This window comes from Prunus avium, chromosome 8, assembly GCF_965620075.1.
Source record: "Prunus avium chromosome 8, drPruAviu1.hap1.1, whole genome shotgun sequence".
NCBI lineage: Eukaryota > Viridiplantae > Streptophyta > Magnoliopsida > Rosales > Rosaceae > Prunus > Prunus avium.
Window position 1 is genome coordinate 2908572 of NC_142291.1, and position 26650 is coordinate 2935221.

At 38.5% G+C, this 26650-nt stretch overlaps 1 protein-coding gene and 2 long non-coding RNA genes across 5 annotated transcripts; 1 reads left to right on the plus strand and 2 right to left on the minus strand.

The window, feature by feature from the left end:
- The first annotated feature begins 1346 nt into the window (after window positions 1-1346).
- On the plus strand, window positions 1347-7645 carry LOC110746028 (uncharacterized). Its single transcript, XR_015826281.1, has 3 exons — window positions 1347-1910; window positions 7113-7171; window positions 7264-7645. It is a non-coding gene; the product is annotated as an uncharacterized LOC110746028 (long non-coding RNA).
- A 1613-nt stretch (window positions 7646-9258) lies between these two features.
- LOC148291132 (uncharacterized) lies at window positions 9259-10606 on the minus strand. The gene is made up of 2 exons (XR_015826280.1): window positions 10427-10606; window positions 9259-9866 (listed from the first exon to the last, which is right to left on the minus strand). It is a non-coding gene; the product is annotated as an uncharacterized LOC148291132 (long non-coding RNA).
- A 2246-nt stretch (window positions 10607-12852) lies between these two features.
- Window positions 12853-19025, minus strand: LOC110746027 (TMV resistance protein N-like). Of its 3 annotated transcripts, XM_088245409.1 has the most exons (11): window positions 18900-19025; window positions 18685-18818; window positions 18030-18568; window positions 16769-17885; window positions 16379-16657; window positions 15218-16279; window positions 14497-15131; window positions 14094-14203; window positions 13511-13748; window positions 13230-13291; window positions 12853-13099 (listed from the first exon to the last, which is right to left on the minus strand). In XM_088245409.1, exons 3-7 carry the CDS (start codon window positions 18539-18541, stop codon window positions 14607-14609), a joined length of 3495 nt encoding a protein of 1164 aa, XP_088101535.1. In that variant the 5' UTR covers window positions 18542-18568; window positions 18685-18818; window positions 18900-19025; the 3' UTR covers window positions 12853-13099; window positions 13230-13291; window positions 13511-13748; window positions 14094-14203; window positions 14497-14606. The 3 variants fall into 3 exon arrangements, with proteins under 3 accessions (XP_088101535.1, XP_088101534.1, XP_088101536.1); XM_088245408.1 differs by lacking the exon at window positions 14094-14203; XM_088245410.1 differs by lacking the exons at window positions 14094-14203; window positions 18900-19025 and having other exon boundaries at window positions 18030-18564; window positions 18685-18820.
- Window positions 19026-26650: the final 7625 nt, after the last annotated feature.

Below are 26650 nucleotides of genomic sequence, written 5' to 3' on the forward strand. Positions count from 1 at the left end.
TTTCATAACAGCATGCAGCTCTCTCATAGCACTTTCACTTAATTCAAGCTCCTCTAAACACTCAAACCCGAGAGACTTTTGTGACTGTACATACCCTCCACAGCGAGGCCAACCAGACCTTCAATTGATGAAGGAATTTTCTCAACAGCAGTACCTTTTAAAATGAGCTTGAACAAATTTTTCATATGTTCCTCAAATTCTGGAAGCTTTTTCACTTTTGAGCAGCCACAGAGTGCGAAAATAGTTTTTCTCAATAGTTAAGAGAGATTTCTCACTAAGAATATCTATCACAATGCGACTAGAAATGTCATGGTTCTTGTCTAGTATTTCAATTACATCCTCTTTATACTTGCCTTTATGGAAACATGCAACATGGAGAAAAAATTTCTTCTCCATCTCTTTTAGTCCCTAATAACTTACTTTGAGTGAATCAAAAATTTCTGGATCATGATTTTGCTTTAGATTATACAGCACTATTCCATGTGTCCCAAAGTTTTAAGAGCTAATGGAAGGCCTTTGGCATAATGTAGGAAACACTTAAGAGACAATTCCTGGAAACCTTCCCAAGCTGACTTTTCCTGTAGGCGTTTTGACTGAAGAGCTCAAGAGCTTCATCATCATTTAATACCTTGACCTCATATGGTTTCGTTATACCATGTTCAACTAGTAGACCAAACCAAACTCTCCAACCAGTGTTTCAAGTTGTTTTAACTTATCCACATCATCAAGGATGATAAGAACCTTTTTACTGCATAAACATTTTTTTGTGAAAGAGATTCCTGATCGTTCATCTGTAACTTGGATAATATTTTCCTTTAAGATTGGGGAAAGAAGAAGTCTTTGTAGATGAACCAGAGTACCAAGTTTTGCAGAAACCTCTCTCACAATAGATAGAAACGAGCTAAGTTCATGGTAACAGTAAAATGACGTTTTTACCCCCCTTTAAATGGTTGTTCTCTTCCTTCTGAAGGATTATGAACAGTGGCTTGCCCTTTTACCCTTGTGCTCTGTTTTCTTCTCTTCGGGACTTCGTTGGAATCGCTGAGAGAAGGAAAACCTCTGATCAACCCCACACCCTTCCCTTCATCCCAGCCATCTCTTTCTCTCTCTCACCGACTATTTCCCTCTCTCTCCGCCGCCGCCACCACCATCATCATCATCACAAGCATCGACTCGCCCCCACCGTCTCCGACGGACGGTTATGATGCCTCACCCGTTGGATCTCCCGATCGCGCCTCCTCTGAGATTCAATGACAGCCGTTCGACGATGATATGATCAATCGTCTGGGACCGGCGGTCTCTCTGAGGATCTCAAACAAAATATTATTAAGCAGGCAAGATCTATCTCTCTCTATTTGAGCATGTGGATAATGAACCCTAGGAGCTTAATATCTGTTTCCATCTAAAAGGAAATATGATTTGGAGCTGATATTCTGAACTAATCGACCAGTCCCTTAGCTGGAAGGTAAAGATGTTGCTTCAATATAAGATCATTCAAACAAAAAATCGGATTTAACACTCTATAAAATATGTAGAAACCTACTTACCCTCTGTTTGTTTGCTAAGAAAACACAAGAAAAAAACAGAAAATTTCATCTTTTTAAACATTTTACTGTTGTTTTGTGGGTAGGAGTTTAATAATTATGTTTATAAGACCGTTTGAGGTCACCCACTTAATAACATTAGTACTTTTTATTGAAATCACTTGGGTTTTTGTGGAAACTAAAGGACATAAAGGCAAAAGTTTGAGTCTTTGTTCTATAATTATGTTGGATTGAAAATTTGGTGCCTTTGTTCTTTCTTGCATGTGCTTGGAATTACAATGAGAATTTCCTTTTATTCTTTTTTTGTTGTTGAAGGGTTTGAGCATGAGGACAAGGTGATTTTGCAACCTCACCAAAGCATTTCAGGTATCCTCGAATTGCTCTTTTTGACCAAAATTAAGCCTTTTGTGTGATGGTTGATAGAATTCATAGTTTCTGTAACTTATTTTGTATTTTGGATCTGTTTGGGAGAAAGGAAAATCAACTTAGATGAGAAAAGAGAGAGAACGTTGCTCTGATTTTAGAAACTGAAGAGTGTGTACTGTTCATTCTATTTCACTAAGCAAATATATCTGTTGAGGAGAAAGAGAAGAGAGATTCTTCTCTAACTGCCTTTACACAAGAATTGATCCTAGCCGTTAAAACTATCATCCTATGAGATGATTACATCTGTCACAATCTAACACAACACTTAAGAAGCCACTTGGACTATGATCCAACGGTCCATATTACAACCAGCAGAAATAGCATTTAAACTAAAAGAATAAAATTCAAACTGAAAATAAAGCTTTGGCGCCAGGGACTTCAGCTCAAAGGGTTATACATCAACACTCCCTTCTAACCCTTTGGCTGACTTTACTCCAAGTAGATCTCTGAGATGCACAAAACGATCCTTGGATAAAGCCTTGGTTAGGATGTCTGCAATTTGATCTTCAGTTTTGCAGTAGATTAGCTCAATCTCCTTTGCTTGGATAGCTTCTCGGATGAAATGAAACTTTCTGCTAATATGCCTGGATTTCTGATGAAAGACAGGGTTCTTTGCCATTGCTATGGCAGAGGTGTTATCACACAAGATTGGTGTGCCTTCCACTTGCTCCTCTCCAAAATCTTCAAGTACAAACCTTAGCCATTTAGCTTGTGATGTTGCTTCAGCAGCACTCACATATTCTGCCTCTGCAGTGGACAGAGCTACTGTATTTTGTTTAATTGAAGCCCATGAGAACATACCAGATCCGAGAGTGAATGCATACCCTGAGGTACTCCTTCTGTCATCTTCACTTCCTGCCCAGTCACTGTCACAATACCCTATCAAGGTTGCTGCCTTCCCCTTTTTAAACTCAATTCCATAATCCAGTGTGCCCTGAATGTATCTCAAGACCCTTTTGGCTGTTCCCATGTGTTTCCTAGTAGGATTGTGCATGAATCTAGCAAGCAAACTAGAGGCAAACATTATGTCTGGTCTAGTAGCTGTCAGATATAGCAGGCTGCCTATAATCTGCCTATATTCACTCTCATCTGCCATCTCACTTCCATCTTCCTTGCACAACCTTTCACTTGCAACCAATGGAGTTCCCACAGATTTACAACCTTTCAAACCAAATTTCTCAATCACTTTCATTGCATATTTCTTCTGATGAAGAAATATATATTTATCAGTCTGCACTACTCCCATGCCAAGAAAATGATAGAGCAGTCCAAGATCAGTCATCTCATAATGCTTCATCATGTCATTTTTGAATTCTTCAAGCAGCTTTGCACAACTTCCAGTATAAACAATATCATCCACATAGAGAGAGACAATAAGAATACCTGAACCTTCATCAGTTTTGATATAAAGTGTAGCTTCATTGGGACTTTTCTTGAATCCTGCTTTGTTGAAGTAGGAGTCAATCTCATCATACCATGCCCTTGGGGCTTGTTTTAATCCATACAAAGCCTTGTTCAGCTTATACACCTTGATTTCTTCATTCTTCCTCACAAAACCCTGTGGCTGCTCCACATATACCTCTTCCTTTAGAACTCCATTCAGAAACGCAGATTTGACATCCAGTTGGTATAAATGCCATTCCTTCTGTGCAGCCAGAGCTATCAAGGTCCTAATGGTGTCTAACCTTGCCACTGGGGCAAAGGTTTCATTGTAATCGATTCCAGGCTTTTGTGAGTAGCCTTTAGCCACTAATCGAGCCTTATTCTTCTGTACAGTGCCATCTAGATTAAGCTTGGTCTTATAGACCCATTTGGCACCAATGACAGGTTTGTTAAAAGGTCTTTCCACAAGCTGCCAAGTGTTATTCTTCTCAATCATTTCTAACTCAGCTTCCATTGCCTTTCTCCATGACTCATCTAGATCAGCCTCATCAAAATTCTCAGGTTCCACAATGCACATATTGCACTGAGCCATAATGTTATTAATACTTCTCCATTTCTTTGGTGTATGATCAATAGCTTGAGAACTTTCTCCAATGCTTTCATCCTGCAGAGTAGTGTCTTCATCTACTTGTGTTTGTGAATCCAAGCTTTGACTTGATTCATCTTGTGCTGTGACTTCTTCATCTATTTGCAGTGGTGTATCCAAGTCTAGATTTAGAGCATAGTCTTGATTTCCAGTAGGCACAAGTACTGTCATTTCTCCTTCTCTAGCATTCTCCCATTTCCATAAGCCATTTTCATCAAATTTCACATCTCTGGACAGAATAATCTTCCTAGTATTTGGATCAAACAGTCTATATCCCTTTTCACAGAGACCATAGCCTACAAAAATACACTTGTGACTGTTTTCTTCAAGCTTATGCCTCAATGCTGAAGGAATAAGCACATGACAAGGAGATCCAAATATCTTTAGGTGTGCAATTCCTGGTTTTCTGCCAGTATAGGCCTCAAATGGTGTTACCTTATTGAGAGCCTTGGTAGGACATCTATTCAGCAAATAGACTGCAGTATTTACAGCTTCTGCCCAAAACTCATAAGGGACACCTTTCTCATGCAACATTGATTTAGCCATTTCAACCACTGTTCTATTCTTCCTCTCAGCTACTCCATTCTGCTGAGGGGAGTATGCCACTGTTAATTGCCTTTGAATGCCAGATTCTTCACAAAACCTGTTAAATTCTCCTGACAAGAATTCTCCACCCCTGTCACTTCTCAAACTCTTTATCTTGAACCCACTTTGCAGCTCAGTCATAGCCTTGAATTTCATAAAACACTCCAATGCACTTGATTTGTTTCTAATGAAATACACCCAAGACATTCTAGTATAGTCATCTGTAAACAGCAGAAAATACCTGTTTCCAGATAGTGATTCTGTCTTCATTGGTCCACAGATGTCTGTGTGAACCAATTCCAAAGGGTTTGAAGCTCTCCAAGTGGATTCCAAAGGGAAAGAATCCCTATGCTGTTTTCCTTGCATACAACCATCACACACCACTGTCATCTGCTCGAAGTGAGGTAAGCCATGAACCATCCCTTGATTTTCAAGCAGTTTTATACTTCTCTCATTTAAATGTCCCAGCCTCTTATGCCATGTCTGTAAGCAATATGTGACACTTGCTTTTAGGACCAACTCACTCGCAGGCATCATTGTCAATGGAAAGCATCTGTTGTTTGTCATTTGCACCTTCACAATCAAGTTTTCTAGTGACTGATTATCATAAACACTCACCATATTTCCTCCAAACACAAGGTGATAGCCATGTTCCATCATTTGCCCAACACTAAGCAAGTTTTCTTCAAGACCAGGCACAAGCATTACTTCATAAATGTGCTTCTTACCCAACTTGGTTTTTATCACCAAAGTTCCTTTTCCAGCAACTGGAACCACTTCTCCAGTTCCCATCTTCACCTTAGAGGTCAAATCCCTTTGAATATTCACTAAGAGTCCCTCATCTCCTGTCATGTGGTTACTACAACCACTGTCAATATACCAAGAGTGATTAACCTTTACATCAGTTGCAGCATTACAGGCATAGAACAAAGTACCAGTTTCTTCCATCTCATTTGCATAATTCACCCTATGTGCATTCTTATTTCCATTGCAGTCTCGGATCATATGTCCAAATTTTCCACATCCATGACATTTAGGCTTGCCTTCATACCAGCATTTGCCATAATGTAACCTATCACAATGTTTACAAGCTGCTATGTTTTCATCATTAGGCTTCCAATTTTTCTGAAAACTTTGATTTCCAGGAAAACTTTTATGAAAACTCTGATTTCCAGAAAAACCTTCATTCTTAGGCTTCTTTTCTTCAATATTCAGACTAGCAAAAACCCTCTCTGAAGAGTTCTCAGTGTGCCTATCCAATCTAAGCTCAAAACTCTTCAAAGAAGCAACCACTTCTTGAACTTCCAGAGTTTCAAGATCCTTAGAGTGTTCTATCACAGAGCATATAGAATCATATGACTTTGGCAGACTAAACAATAGTTTCTGCACAATTCTCTCCCTAGATAGCTCTTCACCATAACTCTTCATTTGATTCAACATATTAAACAATCTAACAAGATAGACAGATAGAGATTCACTATCCTTCATGCGAGTATATTCAAATTCCCTACGCAACCCTTGCAATTTAACATTTCATACCTGTTTATCTCCTCTGAATTCCAGCTTCAGAATATCCCAAGCTCCCTTCGAGGTCTCCTCATTCACAATCCTTGGGAATAGCTGATCTGAAACTGCACTTTGGATCAATCCAAGTGCACGAGCATCCTTCATCAGAGTCTGAGCCACCATGGACTTCTCAGTGTCTACAGCCTCCTCTTTCTTCTTCTTCAGATCTGAGTCATTTAACCCATTCTCGACCAGATCCCACAGACCATGCGATTTCAGAATAGCCTTCATTCGAATACTCCAGAATTCGTAGTTTTCTCCATTGAAAACTGGTGTTCGAAGCTTAGTTGGTCCCGATCCTGCCATATGAGACACCTGGATGCAAGAACTCGCCACTTCGATCTTCAAATCAGCTCAACGATAGCTCAGATCGAGCTCGATTTACTGTTCACAGATCACGCCCAGCTCAAACAATCGAACCTGGCTCTATGATACCATGATAGAATTCATAGTTTCTGTAACTTATTTTGTATTTTGGATCTGTTTGGGAGAAAGGAAAATCAACTTAGATGAGAAAAGAGAGAGAACGTTGCTCTGATTTTAGAAACTGAAGAGTGTGTACTGTTCATTCTATTTCACTAAGCAAATATATCTGTTGAGGAGAAAGAGAAGAGAGATTCTTCTCTAACTGCCTTTACACAAGAATTGATCCTAGCCGTTAAAACTATCATCCTATGAGATGATTACATCTGTCACAATCTAACACAACACTTAAGAAGCCACTTGGACTATGATCCAACGGTCCATATTACAACCAGCAGAAATAGCATTTAAACTAAAAGAATAAAATTCAAACTGAAAATAAAGCTTTGGCGCCAGGGACTTCAGCTCAAAGGGTTATACATCAACAATGGTTTGTCATCTGATTGGATTTTATGTTTGAGCTTATGGATTGGTTCATGGTGGATTTGAATTGGCTCTCAGAGCTGCTTGGGTGAAGCTGATGACTGTGTGCATTGCAGGACTATAACAACAAAATGGCGCAATTACATCTATTCGTGGACTTTGACATAGAAACAAGGTTTGCATCTTTTAATTGCCTCCACTATATTTCAATTTCTTTCCCCTTTTTTAATTTTGATTATATTTCTCCCAGGTGATGGGATTGAACAGGCTTTGGAATTGGTAATGGGATGTGACTGTTTGTGCGTGAACAAAGGCTTGCCGTTGCCCTTGCTGCTGTTGTGGGACAGAGCCAGCGTATATGTACGGAAGTTGCGGTATACATTGTTCTCTCTCCCTCTCTTTATTCAGTTTTTTTTTCTTTAATAGAATTTCGTCAAATTTTTTGGTTCTGGATTTTTTGTGTTGAAGAAATTTACAATAAAGGTGTTCTATGATGTTATGCTGTGATATTGTAATGTTGCTGTTCTAGTCTTTTGTTTCTCTTTTCTTTCTTTTGTATGTGTTTCTGGTGGCTCGCTTGGCCACTCTTGGTTCTCTGTAGCCGTTTGGCTCAGTCACAATAAAGTTTAGTCTTTTTTTTTTTTTTTTTTTCTTAAAAAAAGGTGTTCTATAACGTTCTGTGTTCGTAAATATCTTTTGTAGAACAACAAAGAATGTTGACTGACTTTGAAGGTGCTACAAGAAAAAATGAAGTAGGGTTCTGCATTTGGTCTAGCAAAGAGGTTTATCAATCGATCTCTCATCCTAATTTATTTTTTCTTCAATAAATCGATTACATCTCAGCCTTAAATTCACTGTTTTTTTATTTTTGTTAAATTTAGTGAGACAATTTCTTTTATAGAATTCTGAATTATGCATTTTGTTTCCATGTAAGGGTACTGGGATGCTTGGGGGTTCTTTTTATTCTCTTTTCCACTGCATATTATAACTTAGATGGGTCTGCTTCAAGAAGGTTGGTTTTATTCTTGAAGAATACCCATTTGGTTTTAGACGTAGTTTATTTAGTTATATGGCTACTGGTGAAATCGATTAGCCAAATATTGCATATGTAGTCTGCATACAAATTCCTAGCATTGTTGTAAACAGTCAGTTTAAGTGGAGGATTGTTGTATGAAATTTGGTAAAAAAATATCTAGAAATTAGCTTCACAGTTTCTTGGGTTCCATTTAATTTGGTATTTATTTTTGTGTGATATATTTCTCTTAAGGCGAGTCAAATGGTAAAGCTGCAAGTAAACCATCCATTACACAACATAATGCAATCGACTTATTCCAAAACATAAGCCTTTTTTTTTTTTTTTTTCGATAAGAAAAGGAAAATTACAACACAAAGCCACAAGGGCAACCAACAACTAAGGAATCCCAACTGGCAGCTGATCCAGCCAAACATGCCGAGAGGGAATCTGATGACCAATGGCTGCCAACGCATCCGCTATGAAATTTGTTTCTTGGAAAATATGGTTGAAGGTAATGAATAAGTCTGTTTGGATTGAGTGTTTTAGTATTCTTCATATTTAGTTTTTTAGTTGTCTTAGTTATATGTATGCTAAAACTGGATAATTCCTCAAATTTATTTCTTACTCCTCAAATTTAGGAATATTATGTGAAGAGTAATTCCTTGGTTCTTCTTTACTCGATTTTCTGTTGATTTCACCTTTATTTACGTTTTCTTAAAATTATTTCTTACTCCTAAAAATTAGAAATTTTATATCATCCTAAATTTGAGGAGTAAGAAATAAATTTAAGAAAACGTAAATAAAAGTGAAATCAGCAGAAAATCGAGTAAAGAAAAGGGAGCTTCACTAATATACCCAAAATAGGAGTTGAAATTATAAAAAAACCCCATATGAAATGCACTTTAGAAACACACCCAAAATCCATTTACTATCATAAAAAATGAGTGTTGAAGTTCCTATAAATTACATTACTGCCATTGATAAACTTAAAACAAGCCCAACACAAAAAACTAAAAAAAAACCCAAAATAAGCCCAGCAAGCCCGAAGTACATTGTTAATACCAATATCATAGAAGTACATTGTTAATACCATGTCATAGAAGTACATTGTTAATACTATTTCATACAAAAAAATTTAAAAAACATCCAAAAAAGCCCGAAGTACATTGTTAATACCAATATCATAGAAGTACATTGTTAATACCATGTCATAGAAGTACATTGTTAATACCATTTCATACAAAAAATTTTAAAAAACATCCAAAAAAGCCCGAAGTACATTGTTAATACCAATGTCATAGAAGTACATTGTTAATACCAATATCATAGAAGTACATTGTTAATACCATGTCATAGAAGTACATTGTTAATACCATTTCATACAAAACACTCAAAAAAAAACCCAGCAAGACATCCGATATCCTTTGCAGAAACCACCTCCAATTGTCCATAGTTTCACCAGAAACAATCGCAAAGGCAAAAGGAAATACCTCTACAAGAAGAAAAAAAAAGGTACACTGTTAATACTACGTCATAGAAGTACACTGTTAATACTATATCATAGAAGTACACTGTTAATACTATGTCATAGAACTATCTTCCTAGTAAAAATCATATTCTGCATATCATAAACTTCAAGTGCACAGCTATATATAGAGCAAAATATAGAGCATGCTTTGTTGTTAATATTATGTCATAGAAGTACACTGTTAATACTATGTCCTAGACATTCAGCTGTTACATTGCGAACACCCTCTTCCTCGCTTTCACAGTGATTAAAAAGTAAATTAAGTATCTTCTCAACACTCGAATCCGGAAACTCTGCTTTATCTTCTCAACATTCAGCTACTACGACCTGAAAAACATTTCAGGAAACAAAATCAGGCCCTTAAAGTTCAGAAGAATGCACCTCCTTCAGAGAATGAAGCAAGAGATTCTGCTTTTTCTGTTGATTGTCAATCTGGTCCAAAATAAAATGCAAATACTTGAGCAGGTTATCAACAACAATATTGCCAAGAGCGTAGGAGGCTACAGATTTGATCTCTTCAAAAGGAGATTGAAAGGACTCAATGACAACATTCTCTATATGGTAATGGGAGCTTAGATATTTCCTCCTTCCAATCTCCCCGAGACACAGCAAAGCAAGGTGCTGCTTAGCCCATATCATATGAAGAAAGCAATTATACTGGGCTCAAATAAAAGTTATATAATAATAAATAAAAAACAATAAATCAACTAGATTCAATCAATCTACCCCAAATTTATAACGAGAGTTTGCCTACCACGAAATTACCAAATAATAATAAATCGTGAAAAGTTAATTAGTCTATCCCTATTTGCTTACAAAAACCAAAACATTGTCATCTGTGAAGATAACCCTAACTGAGTTGTTTTCTTTCGAGAGGGGGGACTTACTGAATTTGTACCGCTGTCATCTTTGAGAATTTCAGTTAGCATGTCACGGTAGATGAACATTGCTGATCACCAGCAGTAAGGCAAAGGACAACCACACATATTGAGCTATTGAATACAAAGCTTGTTTTGCAACTCCACCTGACTGGGGAGATGGTTTAGCACTTGATAGCAGAGAGTCTAGTAAGGTATCAAAACTTGCGTTTGCAGAATACACCAAGGAAGCAAAAAAGTTTTGCAAAGCCTGCAATATCCAACAAAGAATGTTCTCAAGCAAAGTTTCTAGATCAAGACAACCAGTTAGATAGATAAAATTACCACAACTCAAACCAATATCACAGATTGAGACAGAAGAGCAATATCACAGATTTTTAACCACAGCTCAAAGCAAAACACAAGATCAAATTCACAACCAAACCGAATCTGAAATCAATCCAAATTATAAACAAAAAGAAATTAAAATCACAATTCAAAACTTAAATGAATATCAATACAAATTACCTAAGTGGCCTAAACCGAATCATCATCGAGACACTATCCCCACCGCCTTCACGATGACCGCCACCTCCGTAGCCAACGCCACCATATCCTTCGCAGCTGTAACCTCCGTTAGCGCCACCACCGCCGCCGCTTCCATGAGACTGGGCCTCGTTGACGGTGATGCTACAGCCGTCGAGGTTCTGGCTGTTTATTCCTTCGATCGCGTCCCTCATGGCCTTTTTATTGTTGAAGGTGACGAAGCCAAAGCCCCTGGACCTCTCGGTCTCAAGGTCGTTGATGATCTTCGATTCGATGATCTCACCAAACGGAGAAAAGGCCTCCCCAAAGCATCATTGTCAGTGGAGGAAAGAGTCGGCCTCATGGATAAGGACCCGAGTCCACCGCCTGAGTTGTAAAACGACCTTGCCTGTGACTGAGATGCGAGAGATTGAGCTATGAGATCTGGAAATAGCTGCAAGATCTGTGAGAAAGCGAGTGAGAGATCCAGAAAGCAATGAAAATTAGAACTGCGGCTCCAACGGTGAAGTTAGTGAAATCGAGCGCTCGTCGATTTCTCACATACCAGCTCCAAGATTTTGAGTCTCACAGACCAGCTCCAAGATTTTGAAGGAGCAATCGTCGATTATCTTAATTGAGCCTTGAAGCTGGATTTATTTTGGGCAAAAGGGCAAAACAATAATCCAACATTGCTATTAAATTTAAAAAATCGACAGCTGTTAATTTTTGGGTTTATTTTGGGTGTGTTTATATGTATTAAATAGTATAGGGTATATTTATAGTTATATGTCTAGGAATGGGTATTTCACTAAATTTCTATAAAGAAAAACCACCAGAATTGAGATCATCGGCATTCAATTGCATTTGCTCTTCCAAGGAGACCTTCGCAGCCTCCTGATCCTCCAGATCTGGGACGGCGTCGTTCTACTTACCCCCAAAACTAGCACGCCTCTTCTTCACGAAAAGCTCTTTCTTCTTATCTTCTTTCAATCGCCTTTTCTGCGAGCCTTGGACTCTTCCTTTCTGCCTTCCTCTTTCTCTTGTGGGAGGTCTCATGTTGGGGGCCGGATATAGCTGGAGCTCCAACCCATTTGAACTTTTTTCCCATGGTAACAAAAAGAGTGTTGAGGAAAGAAAGCGTGTTGCAGAAGCTCTGCTTTCGCTTTTGCTTTTATAATTAATGCAATACATTTCAAGTTGGCTAGACAAGATAATATTTTATTTTATTTTATTTGTATATTATTCACGAATTTTTTTTTATTATTCATATGCGAATAATATTTTATTTGTATATTATTTATTTAAGTCTATTACATTAATATAGATGAAGTTTAATGTGGCAATATGCAATCACCACATGGGCGTAGATCGGTTTGGAACGGTAATGAGCTATTTTGTTAACCAAAGTGTTCGGTAGAACAATTTTTCTTCTGTTAATTGTGCCAAAGGTTTCAATACAATCGGATCGATTAACCGTAAGTTTGGTTCAGTACAATGGTAGTAACGTTTAACAAACCATCCAGTATTGACAAGGACAAAAAATTAAAAAAAACCCACCTAGTAAATAGTAGCCCGTGTGTTTTAAAGGTTAGTTACAAGTAATATGGAGAAATGGACAAGTGTAGGGTCTAGAGAGATCTACAGAAGCTGTATATTATAGGAAATACTGTACTCATTTCAATATGGTGGAAACAGAGGAAATATACTTACAATGTTTACAATTCTCTCTGCCTCTTATTCTTTCATCCTTTCCTCCTAGATTTTTCACACACATTCTTTTGTCATTATTAATTATTTACCCCTTTTTTCTTTTGGTCAAGAGAGAACTATATTTAACATTTTCCACACATTACTTCACTACAGTCTACAGCAACAGTTTGATTGCACGGCATTGAGACTTGGTAAAAGTAACTATCATTTTCAGACAAAACTACTTAATAAGATTATGTTCTAAATGCTTCATTTAGGCAGTTTACTTATCTGTTTTCAGATATCATGATTGTCATAGTCTCAAGCATTTGTACATTATCTGTTCATTCTGAAAACAATAAAACCTGACACAGCAATTTAAATAGTAGCCACCATCAATACATTGCTTGCTTTTCCTCATCATTAACTGAATTGACCAACTCATGGTTACGGACATATACAACAACTTTGCATCTCTTTTGGGTGAATCTGACATATACAGATGAAAGCAAACAAGTGCATGTGTTATTACTTTTGCAAATGGTGGAAAACTATATTACCAAAATGTAATAAGAGAATAGCTCTCCTCCAACCTTGTAGATGAAAAATAAAACATTACCTTACGCTCGATTTGAAACTTGTTGAATGCCATCGTCAAAGCATGCACAGTTTTTTCCCCAACTGCGAGGATAGATAGATAGTCTTAGTTAATTTGAGAGCAAATTAAACAATTAAAGTAGCTATATGCAGAGGCTTAGTTAATTATCACAGCTTGAAGTTAAAGAAAATCTCAACTTTGGGATACCTCCCAACTGTATCAAACATATACAACATGTGGACTTGAACCTACAGAAGAAACCATTTAAGCAGAAAAAGATATCTCCCACCCAAGTTACTAACCATTTCAGCAGAAACCATCCAGCAATGCACAGTGCACACACTCAGGTTCATCAACATGAAGGCCTCTTCCAATGCTAATGAGAACACCCCTTGGACCCAACGCATCAATGACTTCAAAATCGACAATGTCGTTGGTCTCCTCAGAAGTGATCAGAGTTCACACAGCAACCAGCTACACAGAACTTGGATAGTATTCCCAGTACTTCAACTCTGGCTTTGCCAATTCTTTTCCAGAGAACTGAAACGAAATTAAGAAAGGAAAATCATTATAAAAGATACAACATAAGCAATTAGAATGAAAATAAGCTGATTTTTGTTAATTTTTATGTTAATTGCTCCACTTCTGCTAATTTTTGTTGTAAAGCTAAAACTCACAGTTCCTTTTGCCTCTCCTTCTTCTCTGTTATTCTCTCTTCCCTTATGAACTAACCACCTCTCCTTTCCTTTCCTGATTTTATATCGAATTAAATTTAAATAACTGCGAAGATGCTAATTTACATGCCTGCTGCAAAATCCAAAAGCAGCTATAATCGTAAAGCAGCAATGAGCAATCAAAATCAAGCAGCAAATTTCCTTCACTCACATTCCTTTAGAAACTCTTAAGGAAAACGGCTGATTCAATAGCAAGCCTACACTTGTCCATATCTCCATATTCCTTGTAAATAACCTTAGCTCTAGAGAAATCTACAGAAGCTGTATATAATAGGAAATACTAATTTCAATATAGTGGAAACAGAGGAAATATACTTACAATAATTACAATTCTCTCTGCCTCTTATTCTTTCATCCTTTTCTCCTAGATTTTTCACACACATTCTTTCGCCATTATTAACAATTTTCCCTTTTTTTCTTTTGGTCAGAAGACTCAGAACAATACTAACATTTTCCACACATTATTTCACTATAGCAACAGTTTGGTAGCACAGCATTATGATACACTCAAAAGAAAGAGATCAAAAGAAAACTGGAAAGAAAAGGTAACTTACTGAGATGAATTCTGCAGACTGACATCATTGAATGATTGAACCAAGCACAAAATAATTTAGACTTTGTTGAATCTTTTGCTGATTGGCTCAAAATCCCAGTCTACAGTCCACTACCACCAATTGGGCCTGTCTGCATAAAGTGCTGCATAAAGTGATGATTTCCAATTGGGCTTTGGGATTTTTTGTATTCCGCTGAATTCTTCCAAATCTCTCTCGTACAGCAAACGGGCCCCACATTCCTTTACATTCGAGCTTGTTTTGAGTCTGTTGGAAGATTTGTTTGCACAATAATGTACTTCGAATGAAAACAGATGACTGCTCAAGGCCTTCCTGAGGCTGCGATGATGGCGAGGCAAATAAAAAACACAAAGGTGTTGTGACCTAAGATGCCCGACTCTAAAAGTCGCCAACGGATCCCGCAAACATTGAATTTTGAAATAATCATATCCAACAAGGGCGGTTTGATTTCGCAAATATTCAGAATCTTCCAAAACAACACATAAAGCAATCCCAGCCCAGTCGCTGCTACATGATGATTGTGGAGGTGGGGGTAGAAGCAACTCCACAGTTATTGAATCTCCCACACTTTGATTACTGAACCACTCTGGAATTTCACTTCCAGGCCATACAATTCCCTGTACCAAAAGAATTGCCATTATATTTATTTATTACAGTAATAAAAGAAAATCATGGTATGTATTCATTCAACGAGAGAGACTACCTTAGGGTAAGAGTCAGGAGCCAATCTCATTATGATTGCAAATATTCTATTAATCCAGCCTTCTTCTTCCAATCTGAAGCAATTAAGACAACTAAACATAAAATCATACACATTGGCTCCTTCGCTCAACTTTGATGGATCTGACAACCTTTTTAAGGAAGTACAGTCGTCCACACCTACGAATAAGTATTCACTTGACGGAAGATCTGGCAATTGCTGAAGCCTTTCGCACAAGCTCAAGTCAAGAGACCTAAGCTTAGAAAGGAATCTAATGCTCGCGGGAAGGCTAACGAAATTGTTTCCACTAAGTATTAAACGTTCTAAAGAATACAAGCAGCAGCCAATATAATCAGGAATGACTCCTTCACCAATATTACAATCCCTTAGATCTAAACTTGTCAAAGAGTATAAACCATTCATAGAAGACAGCACCAAACCCAAAGGTTCAGGTGCAGGATCAGGGTGACTCTTTCTAATTCTAAACCATGCACTGCCATCCCTTGAAGTTGATGATCGATGTAAGGATAGATATTTGTCACTTATCATAACAAGAAGCAGCTCTCTCATAGCACTTTCACTTAATTCAAGCTCCTCTAAACACTCCATCTCCCCTGGTAGTTTGACAAATTTTGAGGATCTTTGCATATAGACTATTTGACCTGAGAGACTTCTGCGATTGTTCATACCCTCTACAGCAAGGCCAACCAAACCTTCGATTGATGAAGGTATTTGCTCAACAGCAGTACCATTTAAAATGAGCTTGAACGAATTTTTCATATGTCCCTCAAATTCTGGAAGATTTTTCACTTTTGAGCAGCCACAAAGACTGAAATATTCAAGAGAATCCATTTCCACTTTACTTGCGAGACTCTTGATACTTTTACAGTCACTAAGGTCCAAACGTTTCAACCTTTTGAGAACTGCAATAGACGCGTGGACCTCAATTAAATTCGTACAACTTTTCAGATTCAATTCCTCAAGAATAGGAACGCGTGTGAAATCTGGGGTACTGGCCAATTTATGAGAGTAACTAAGATCAATATATTTCAACTTTGGGAAGTCCTGTACGGTGCATAAAAGTTGAGGAATGATAAGTATCAAAAGAATGATACAAGCTAAACAAAAAAAGAATTATAAAATGCCATATTTCTGTACTCTTACCTTTGCTCCATCCCAAAGCCGGACAAGTTTGCTATGAGGCATCTCTAGTTTAACAAGGAAGCGTGGGTGAAATTTTGGTGTGAGTGATTTGGAAAGATACCAGCTCCAACGAATAATTCTTAACGAATTTGGAAGAACTTTGGGGCCTGAAGAAAAGATCACATTATCAAATTCAAGATGCCTCAATCCGGGCATCTTAGAGAAGGCTTTATTACAATTCCAGTGTACCACTTCTGATTTCGGCAAACATAAGACTATGGCTTCAATTGCGGATGTTCCCTATAATTAAGAAAAACGAAAATTTAATTGCACATTCAAGTCTATAATATCGTTTAAAAGAAATGACATATATTATCTTCTAAACTTAGTATTTTAACATAAGTTTCCTACCGTATTGTTCATGAATACAGGAGAAATGTTGTTGGGATGCCACAAACAACTGCGTTTACCAGGCTCATCGACAGACTCTTGACGAACAATTTCCCATGCCATTTCTTGTATCAAATCATGCATCTCCACAATGTCACTACGAACATGATTTTTTTTAATAGTTAAGAGAGATTTCTCAATAAGAATATCCATCCCAATAAGACTGGAAATGTCCCAGATACTGTCTAGTATTTCAACTATTTTCTCTTTATCCTTCCCTTTATGGAAACATGCAACATGGAGAAAAAATTTCTTCTCCATCTCTTCTAGTCCATCATAACTTACTTTGAGTGAATGAAAAACTGTTGGATTAGGAATTTTCTCTACATTACGCAACACACTATTCCATGCATCTTGATCCCTCGTATACAAAAAAGACCCCAAAGTTTTAAGAGCTAATGGAAGGCCTTTGGCACAATGTAGGATACGCTGAGACAGTTTTAGAAAACCTTCCGCAGGCTGATTTTTCTTAAAGGCATGTCGACTAAAGAGCTTAAGAGCTTGTCCATTGTTTAATACATTGACCTTATATCGTATCGCTATATCATGTTGAACTAGTAGACGTTCATTTCTAGTTGTGATGATAATTCTACTCCCCAAACCAAACCAATTTTTCTCTCCAACAAGTTTTTCTAGCTGGTTTAATTGATCCACATCATCAAGGATGAGAAGAACCTTTTTATTCCATAAACATTTCTTAGTGAACAATATTCCAGACTCTTCATCCCAAACTCGGACTTCTTCCTTCAAGATTGGGAAAAGAAGTTGTCTTTGTAGAGCAACTAGTGTACCATGTTTTGTAGAAACCTCTCTCACATCAGATAGAAACGAACTAAGTTCAAAATGATGGGAAATTTTCTCAAAAACTAGCTTAGCAAGGGTTGTTTTGCCTACCCCGCCCATCCCCCATATCCCTATAAAGCGAACATCATTTTCTGCGGGAGCTAATTGCAAACATAGTTGTTGAAGTGCAAAATCAATTCCGACTAAATTTTCTGGAGAACCTGACAACATGAATGTTGGATGCACTTTCCTCCACACACATTTGACAATATCTTTGATAAGCTCTGCTTCCGACCTACAAAGAAGAAAAATAAAATAACCATTCATCCATAAATACAACATCCAAGGTTGTTGCATTAAAGCAAGAATATAAACGTAAAATCCAAGTAGGATTCATGTTAACACCCAAGAAATTAGTTGTTCATGCATGCATGCTTACTTATAATTCTTTGAATCTAAGCCAGAGAGATTGGCAACTTTTCTTAAAGCAGCTCTCCACCGTTTCACCTTCTCTGCTTCTTCACTAAACCTTTCTTCATGCTTAGTGAAGGCTTCCGCAAATCTCCCCTTTTGGTTTCGTACATCGGAAGGATCCACGTCATAAAAGATTGGCAGAATTCTTTTGGTGTCTTCCATGCATTCAAGAATCTTTGAGAGTTCATCCAAGCACCAAGTGGAAGAAGCGTAATTTGGGGAGAGAACAATGATGGCAAGATGTGATTCTTCGATTGCGGTCAACAGCTCCGGAGAAATAGTTGCTCCTATTTCAAGGTCTCGGTCGTCCTTGAAAGTTTTTATTGTTTGCCGGTACCGCAGTTCGTCGTCTAAATGAGACATAAAACCCCTGCGAGTGTCTGCACCCCTGAAACTCTGAAAAACATCATGTTTCCATCGAGGAGGAGCCGATTCAGCCGAAAGAGATGCAGAGGCTCTTTGGGTGCTCAAGGCCATTGGAAAAGACGGTTCCTCAGAATCTGGCTTTGAACACACTCAGTAGTAACATAGAAAGAAGATGGTAAAGTGCTAGCTTAAATTTTTCTTTTGGTAATTGAAAATGTATTAAGCAAAAGAGAATAAAGACGGAGGAAAAATACCCAGCAAAAAAGCAAACTAGAGATCAATGAAAAGCAAACGTCAACTGTGGACAATAAGCTCAGCAGACCACCAAAACAATCACAAAGCCAGAGAATTGGCAGGAAAAGAACCAACCCAACCAAAAATTGACTGTCTGCATACCAAAAAAAAAACACACTGAAAATAATCAATACGAAAGTTGTAGGAATAGATGAAAAAGAAGGAAAATACTTGCCTTCTTCCTTGAAATTAGGAGCTTTTACTTTTAATAAATAGGCACTATACAGGGACAACAAAGATATACTAGTGGGGATAACAAAGAAGCACTGTGATAGGAAGGGGCTATTATTAAATGTTTTGAAATTTTTTATTTTAGCATAAACCCAAAAATAATTCATAAAAAGACAATAGAGATAATGGGAAGCAGTGTAGGGGACGCAAGAAAGGAAATGGAAGAGAGGGACAGAGAGATGGATAACTCTGTGTCCGCGTGGTGGTGTTGACCAAAGAAAACCCCACACGGTTTCAATTGGAATCTAAGTCAATAAAAATATTTAACTATCAAATTGCAATAATAAATTGAACCGAAGATAACTTAGATGGCTATTAAAATAATCTTGCTCAGCCAAATTTTGCTGTCATGATTCATCATCATAGCACAAGCCATAAAAGAATCAAACCAGAGAGCCCAAAGAAATTGAAGAAAAAACAAGGAAATCCCAAAGAAAGAGCTGAATGCGTCCAATACCCACAAAAGGTCAAGGAAAAAAGAAAGGAAAAACGTGTACTACCAAAGTGTTACTAAGCTAGTTACCAACTTTCTGGCTTAGATTTTTTTATAGAAAACTATTCCCATCTCTCGTTTTTATTTCTCTAAAGAAGATGTAGTGCCACCTACTCCCACTGTTTTTCTTTTTATTTTTTGACAAAGTAATACTATAAACTACTCAAATATACGATGAGGAAATCGAACTCATGTGCCCACCCTGACACTTTTTATTTTTATTTTTTGATGAAGCGATATTCTAAATTACACAAATGTATGGAGAGGGAAATTCAACTTAGGTGCTTACTCTGACAATTTTGAATAGTTGCTTAAACCTCCAAAATCTCTTATTAAGTTGGTTGGTTTTGATTTCTAAATACTCTAACGAGACTTTTGAAAGAGAACATTGTATGGTACGATTTATGTAACTCATAATATACACCATTTTTTTGTAAAAACGAGTCTCATTTTGAGCTAGCTTTTAATGAACTGTTTAAGAGGGATTAATTTGTGAGTTAGGCCATGTTTACAGTCTAGCAGTGGCCTTGGCTAAAAAAGTTAAGCACTATTACATGCAAAATGATGCTTTACATTCAGCTCTCCTTGCTAATAGAATTGCATTGACATAACAAATTAACTTGGCAAAATCAAAGAAATCCGAGCTGGGAGGCTCTTGTCCACGTTTGCTTACCCAACTTAATTCTTCGGGTTTTTACGAATACAGTTTTGATTTTTTTTTTCTTTCCCAGAAAACCTGACAGACTCAGATATTTCTTAGAATTTCCTAACAGGAATTTTCTTGTTTGTTTGCGAACATTTCCAAAAGAAGAATAAATAATAACAAAGAATTGATAAAGAACATTAGAGATCAAAAATATTTTGCACTATAAGGCAATGTCAGGAATTTGCAACATCTTATACTATAATGACCTCAAAAATAATATTTGGTTTTATTATTTTTGTGGAAAATCTTATTAAGTCGTGTGATTATTTTGGGTGTTGTATGAATTTGGTTTGATGTGAAAATATTAGAATTAAGTGAGTTTAATCAAATTGGGACAAAAATACCCTTATGATTAAGTTTATGATTTTTCAAAGGAAGCACAAGAAATTGAAGTGAGAAAATTATGATTTTTGAATTGGAAAATCGAGATTGATCTCATGAACGCGTAGGATCAAACGGTTCGTGAATCGGAGTTGAAACGAAGAAGTTATGCTCGTTTGAAGTTTCAGGGACTTAATTGCAAACTTAAACAGTGACGGATTTTTGGTTTATAAATTGTGGAGGGTTACTGTGCAAATCAGATTTCTCATTTTGGTCCCCGGAGGTTTGAGAGCTCGTCGGAGAGGCGATTTCCGGCGGCTTCTGCGGCGGTGTACGGTGGAGGTGATCAGCCGGAATAGTACCCGAACCACCACCGGCGGTGGCGGCGCAGGGTGGCGATTCTGAGTTAGGGCTTTAGAGACAGAATGTATTCCTGGAGTTACTGAACATGATAGTATGTTTAAATTGTTGAGATTCCGTCGTTTAATCGACGATCGGAGCCTCACAAATTTGGACCATTGGTTGGAGATGATCGGACCGTTGGATCGTGTCCAATTTTAATTATGTTGTAGCTGGTGTTGTGAGGAGTCTGTAGGTTCAGAGCATAATTGTTGTGAGGAGTCTGTAGGATCTGGACCATTGTTGGTTGTTCTGTTTAAATTCGCAGATTAATTGTTGTTGGAAATTCGGGGCGTGACAGTTTGGTATCAGAGCATAAGGTTCTGCTCTGATGGAGTGTTAGAGCTTGTGGTCAGCTCTGACAGTTTGCTAACTGCTCAATTGTTTTGCTTTGTCGGAACTTTGGGTAAGTTCGGGAGACCTCTATGGCGTTTAGCTCTAAGAAGGGTTTAGGTGTTAGAGGAATGGATCCTCTGTTGTTGTTTTCGTTGGATGTTAATTTCAAGCTTGTTTATTTTGAGATAATACTCAAGTATGGAATTAACAGTTGTTGGTCTTTTGCCAGAAGGGTAATGGTTCAAGGCAGAGGTCGAGGCAAAGGCCGAGGCCGAGGCCAAGGCAGAGCTAGTGGTGAGGGCGAAGAGCAAGGAGCTGTAAAGGCTACTTTTGAAATTCATGAGGAGTCTGAAGAGGAGATTGGAGAAGAAGCTCCAGCTGGTGCGCAAAATATGCGTAATGTGCCAATGGATGATCGTACAGCAGATCTATTTGCAGAGTTCTTGCAGGCACGGGGGCATGGTGTTCCTCCACCACCACCAGTGCCACCCGCAGATCCCTTTAGAATGTCCCAATTGGTTCATGAGCTCAAGAAACTGGGAGTTAAACCCTTTGAGAGTAAAGTGGATCACATGAAGGCGGATAGGTGGATACGGAATCTTGAGAACTACTTCAAGATGTTGCGTATGACTGGTGTTGAGAAGACGAGTGCAGCTTCCTTTACTTACAGGATGAGGCACGAGTGTGGTGAGAAGTTTGAACTCTTTTCAGACCATAAGAGTTTAAAGTATCTCTTCTCTCAAAAGGAGCTGAACATAAGGCCTTTTGGGAGCTCACTGGCTTCGGAGTTATAGAACTGTCACGCCCCGAATTTCCAACAACAATTAATCTGCGAATTTAAACAGAACAACCAACAATCCGGGACGCGAAGCTCGGAACCTTCAACAACAGTACCTAGAAATTTAAACTTTTCTTTCTTGATACAACACCACTGTTCCGAACCACAATGTCAATAATGACTCAACTCTTCTGAGTCAAATATTACATTACAAACTCACAATAATAATAATTAATTCAAAACAAAATAGGTTTCACTTACCTCATGAACCGTTGATGAACAAGTTCATGTGTTTTAAATCAATTAAAACACTTTATAAAATCACAACCAACATGTTAATTATAGCCATTAACATTATCCAAGGTCACATTATAATAAATATAATAATTCGTGACTTTACTCACGATTAGGATGGTTTTACTCACCTCTCGTCCAAGCTGCGTCTTCAACAACTTAACGAATCCTCAATCTCAAACCTCAACGAGCAACTCAAACTCCAACAGTACCTAAACAAAGTACATAGCTCAACTTAGCACAAAACTCCAAAATCCAAGATTTCGCAACTAATGACGAAAATGCCCTTTGGACCAACCGGGGGTCCAAAGCGATCAAATCTCGTCCAACCAACTCCAAAACTGTGACGTACGTGCTGTCGACATCGAATCATGACCAATGACACCCATTGTCCAAAAGGTCACTATTTGGGTCCCGTGGGTCCCACATGTCTAACCGACACCACAAAAATCCGCCTTTGGCCCACAACCTCGGATTCCAAATCCGATCTCACCAATGGACTCTAAATAGTCCCGACATCACCCTGCAACAATTTGGGCCCAATCCAACGGTCGGATAATTCTACATTACACGATCAAATGGCGATCGCTCGCCTTAACTTTGAAACATGATAACTTAAGATCGGGAAGTCCGATCATCAATCCGTCTGAACCTACAGACTCCTCACAACACCAGCTACAACATAATTAAAATTGGACACGATCCAACGGTCCGATCATCTCCAACCAATGGTCCAGATTTGTGAGGCTCCGATCGTCGATTAAACGACGGAATCTCAACAATTTAAACATACTATCATGTTCAGTAACTCCAGGACTACATTCTGTCTCTAAAGCCCTAACTCAGAATCGCCACCCTGCGCTGCCACGCGCCGCCACCGCCGGTGGTGGTTCGGGTACTATTCCGGCGACGGACCAACCCTAGAATCGCCGGTCAAGACCTATGCCAAAATGTTTGTAATACTGAGTAGAACAACTTTAATTCTTACCTCTAGGTCCAATTCCAAGTGTAAGTGGCTCAAACCGCCGGTTGAAGTTGCTGATTTCACTGTTGACGAACCAACTTCACGGCGCCACCGTGCCTTCACCGCACCTCCGATGGCTCCGATTCTTCTTGAGTTATGTTCACAAGATAGCAGGCTTCCTATCTGGGTTGGTAGTGTCGATCACCGCCACCGTACACCGCCACAGAAGCCGCCGGAAATCGCCTCTCCGACGAGCTCTCAAACCTCCGGGGACCAAAATGAGAATCTGATTTGCACAGTAACCCTCCACAATTTATAAACCAAAAATCCGTCACTGTTTAAGTTTGCAATTAAGTCCCTGAAACTTCAAACGAGCATAACTTCTTCGTTTCAACTCCGATTCACGAACCGTTTGCGCCTACGCGTTCGTGAGATCAATCTCGATTTTCCAATTCAAAAATCATAATTTTCTCACTTCAATTTCTTGTGCTTCCTTTGAAAAATCATAAACTTAATCAAAAGCTTTCATAATGAGATTTACTTCCACTTCTTCCATCTTTTACTGAACCTACTTGAATCATAAGGGTATTTTTGTCCCAATTTGATTAAACTCACTTAATTCCAATATTTTCACATCAAACCAAATTCATACAACACCCAAAATAGTCACATGACTTAATAAGATTTTCCACAAAAATAATAAAACCAAATATTATTTTTGAGGGTATTACATTCTACCCTCCTTAAAGGAATTTCGTCCCGAAATTCAGCTGCACTCAGCATCAAACAACACCCACAATTCAGCCACAAATGGCTTCAATAAGTTTGAGTATACTTCCTCCCTTGATTCCAATTTCACTTTGAAATCCAATAAAAAAAACTCATGATTATAATCATTTTCGTATGATGTTACAATCATCACCAACCAACCATTTACCATACCAACATTTTAATGGTAACAGGACAACAGTAACTCCACAAAACAAACACTTCATTTCATTTTCAAACCCATACAACCAACATTGGTTGAAAATGAAAACAAGCTTAAAATGTACAATCCATCAGAAATCACATTTAAACATTCTAGTCTCCTCCAAGAGACTAAGGTTAATTAGAGTTTCAACTCCCTCTGCTTCATCATCAGCATCAGAAGGCTTCGAACCTGCAACCTTCACCGCTGATACTGTAGGGTTTGGCCTCTATACCTCAACAGTGACCTTCACAAGTTTTGAATTCTGGCCTTTTGCCATAGATTCCACAATTGTCACACCACGGCTTTCTTATCCATTGGTCCGAACAACTGCTCAAAACATGCATGTTTGGCAATCTCACCCCTTTCGTCCTGTTGCTCTCAGACTTTCTCGTCTGTGACCTCTATTTCGTCCAACGTTTGCAGCATTTCAATGGAGTACATGTCTACCATCCTTGATAGCACATCCTTCTCCTCCTGTTGTCTACGACGATTCTCAACAGCCAAACTACAAACACCCTTTTTCTATGCATTTAGTGCCTCGATTACTGAATGACACTCAACAATCGTGTTCCACATCCTGAACCTGTTCCTGAATCACCTTTCAAATCAAAGTTGGTTGAGCAGTCATACTTCCTAGAAAAACATCTCCTCCAAACACAGTGGGCAAGGAGCTGCACCTGTCTGGATGCCTTACTTCGCTTCGACACGAGGTCCAGTGACAGTAAACGACTCATTACTCCTGGACAAAGAAGTCACCATTGGAGTTGTGAGGAGTTTGGTGACTCCTAGAGATCAACGCGTGCTGGGTACGAGGGATGACAACCAGTTAATCAGCGATGTCGTGGCACAGAGTGTGCAAAATGCGGCATGTATAGCAAGTGTGGGGCATCGCTTCATTGCGAAGTCTCATGAGATGCAAGTGCTGAGAGATCAGCTGGCGGCAGAGCGCAATTTGGTTGATGAGTGTCAGCGTGACGTCAAAAGACTGAAACATGAGAGGGCAAGGATATTAGAGGAGGATCGACGTCAGCTTCAGTTCTTGCAGGCACGGGGGCATGATGTTCCTCCACCACCACCAGTGCCACCCGCAGATCCCTTTAGAATGTCCCAATTGGTTCATGAGCTCAAGAAACTGGGAGTTAAACCCTTTGAGGGTAAAGTGGATCACATGAAGGCGGATAGGTGGATACGGAATCTTGAGAACTACTTCAAGATGTTGCGTATGACTGGTGTTGAGAAGACGAGTGCAGCTTCCTTTTACTTACAGGATGAGGCACGAGTGTGGTGGGATACGGTGGAAAGATCGCATAATGTGGATCAGATGGTTTGGGAAGAGTTTTTGGCACTCTTTTACAAGAAGTACTTTCCTGATACTGTGAAAGAGGAATTACAAATGGAGTTCATAAACTTGACACAAGGAACCATGACTGTGAGGGAGTATGAGGCACGGTTTGCTGAGTTGTCTCGTTTTGCAGACCCTCTGAGTGAGTTGCAACAAACCCAGAAGTTTCAAAGGGGTTTGAATGCTTATGTGAAAAAGATGGTGACTGGTTTCCGCCATATGAAATTGGTGGATGTGGTGGATTGCGCAGCTTCTATTGAAGCAAATAATAATGAGTTTAAGAAGAGTCTGGAGGTCAAGAAAGAAAAGTTTAAATTTCTAGGTACTGTTGTTGAAGGTTCCGAGCTTCGCGTCCCGGATTGTTGGTTGTTTATCCCTCATTATTTGCCACGAGAATGCCCACCTGACAAACTCAGAAGGGATTCAAGGTATTCTCACCTAAATCCATCAACACCAAAACAATATAAAATGTAATTTCACATTAAACATTGTTTTATAGCCAAATACACCAATCACAGCAACATATATTTATGTGGTTATTCACGAATGAATTTCCACCATACATCCACAACAAAATCATCCAAGTAAGGACCGAATATTCTGTTCATCAAATCCATAAACACAGCAGGTGCATTAGTCAACCCGAAAGGCATGACAACAAACTCATAATGTCCATACCTGGTTCGAAATGCTGTTTTAGGAATATCTTCCTCCCTCACCCTAACTTGGTGATAGCCTGACCTCAAATCAATCTTTGAGAACACAGTTGCCCCCTTCAACTGATCAAACAAATCTTCAATCCTTGGCAACGGATACTTATTTTTAATCGTCACCTTATTTAACATTCTGTAATCCACACATAATCTCAGTGTGTGATCCTTTTTCATCACAAATAGGACAGGTGCACCCCAAGGTGATGTACTCGGTCTAATGAACCCTTGTGCCACTAAACCATCAATTTGAATCTTGAGTTCTTTCAACTCGGTAGGTGCCATTCTATATGGAGCCTTTGATATTGGTGACGTTCCCGGAACCAATTCAATAGTAAACTCTACTACCCTCCTTGGAGGCAAACCCGCAATATCTTGG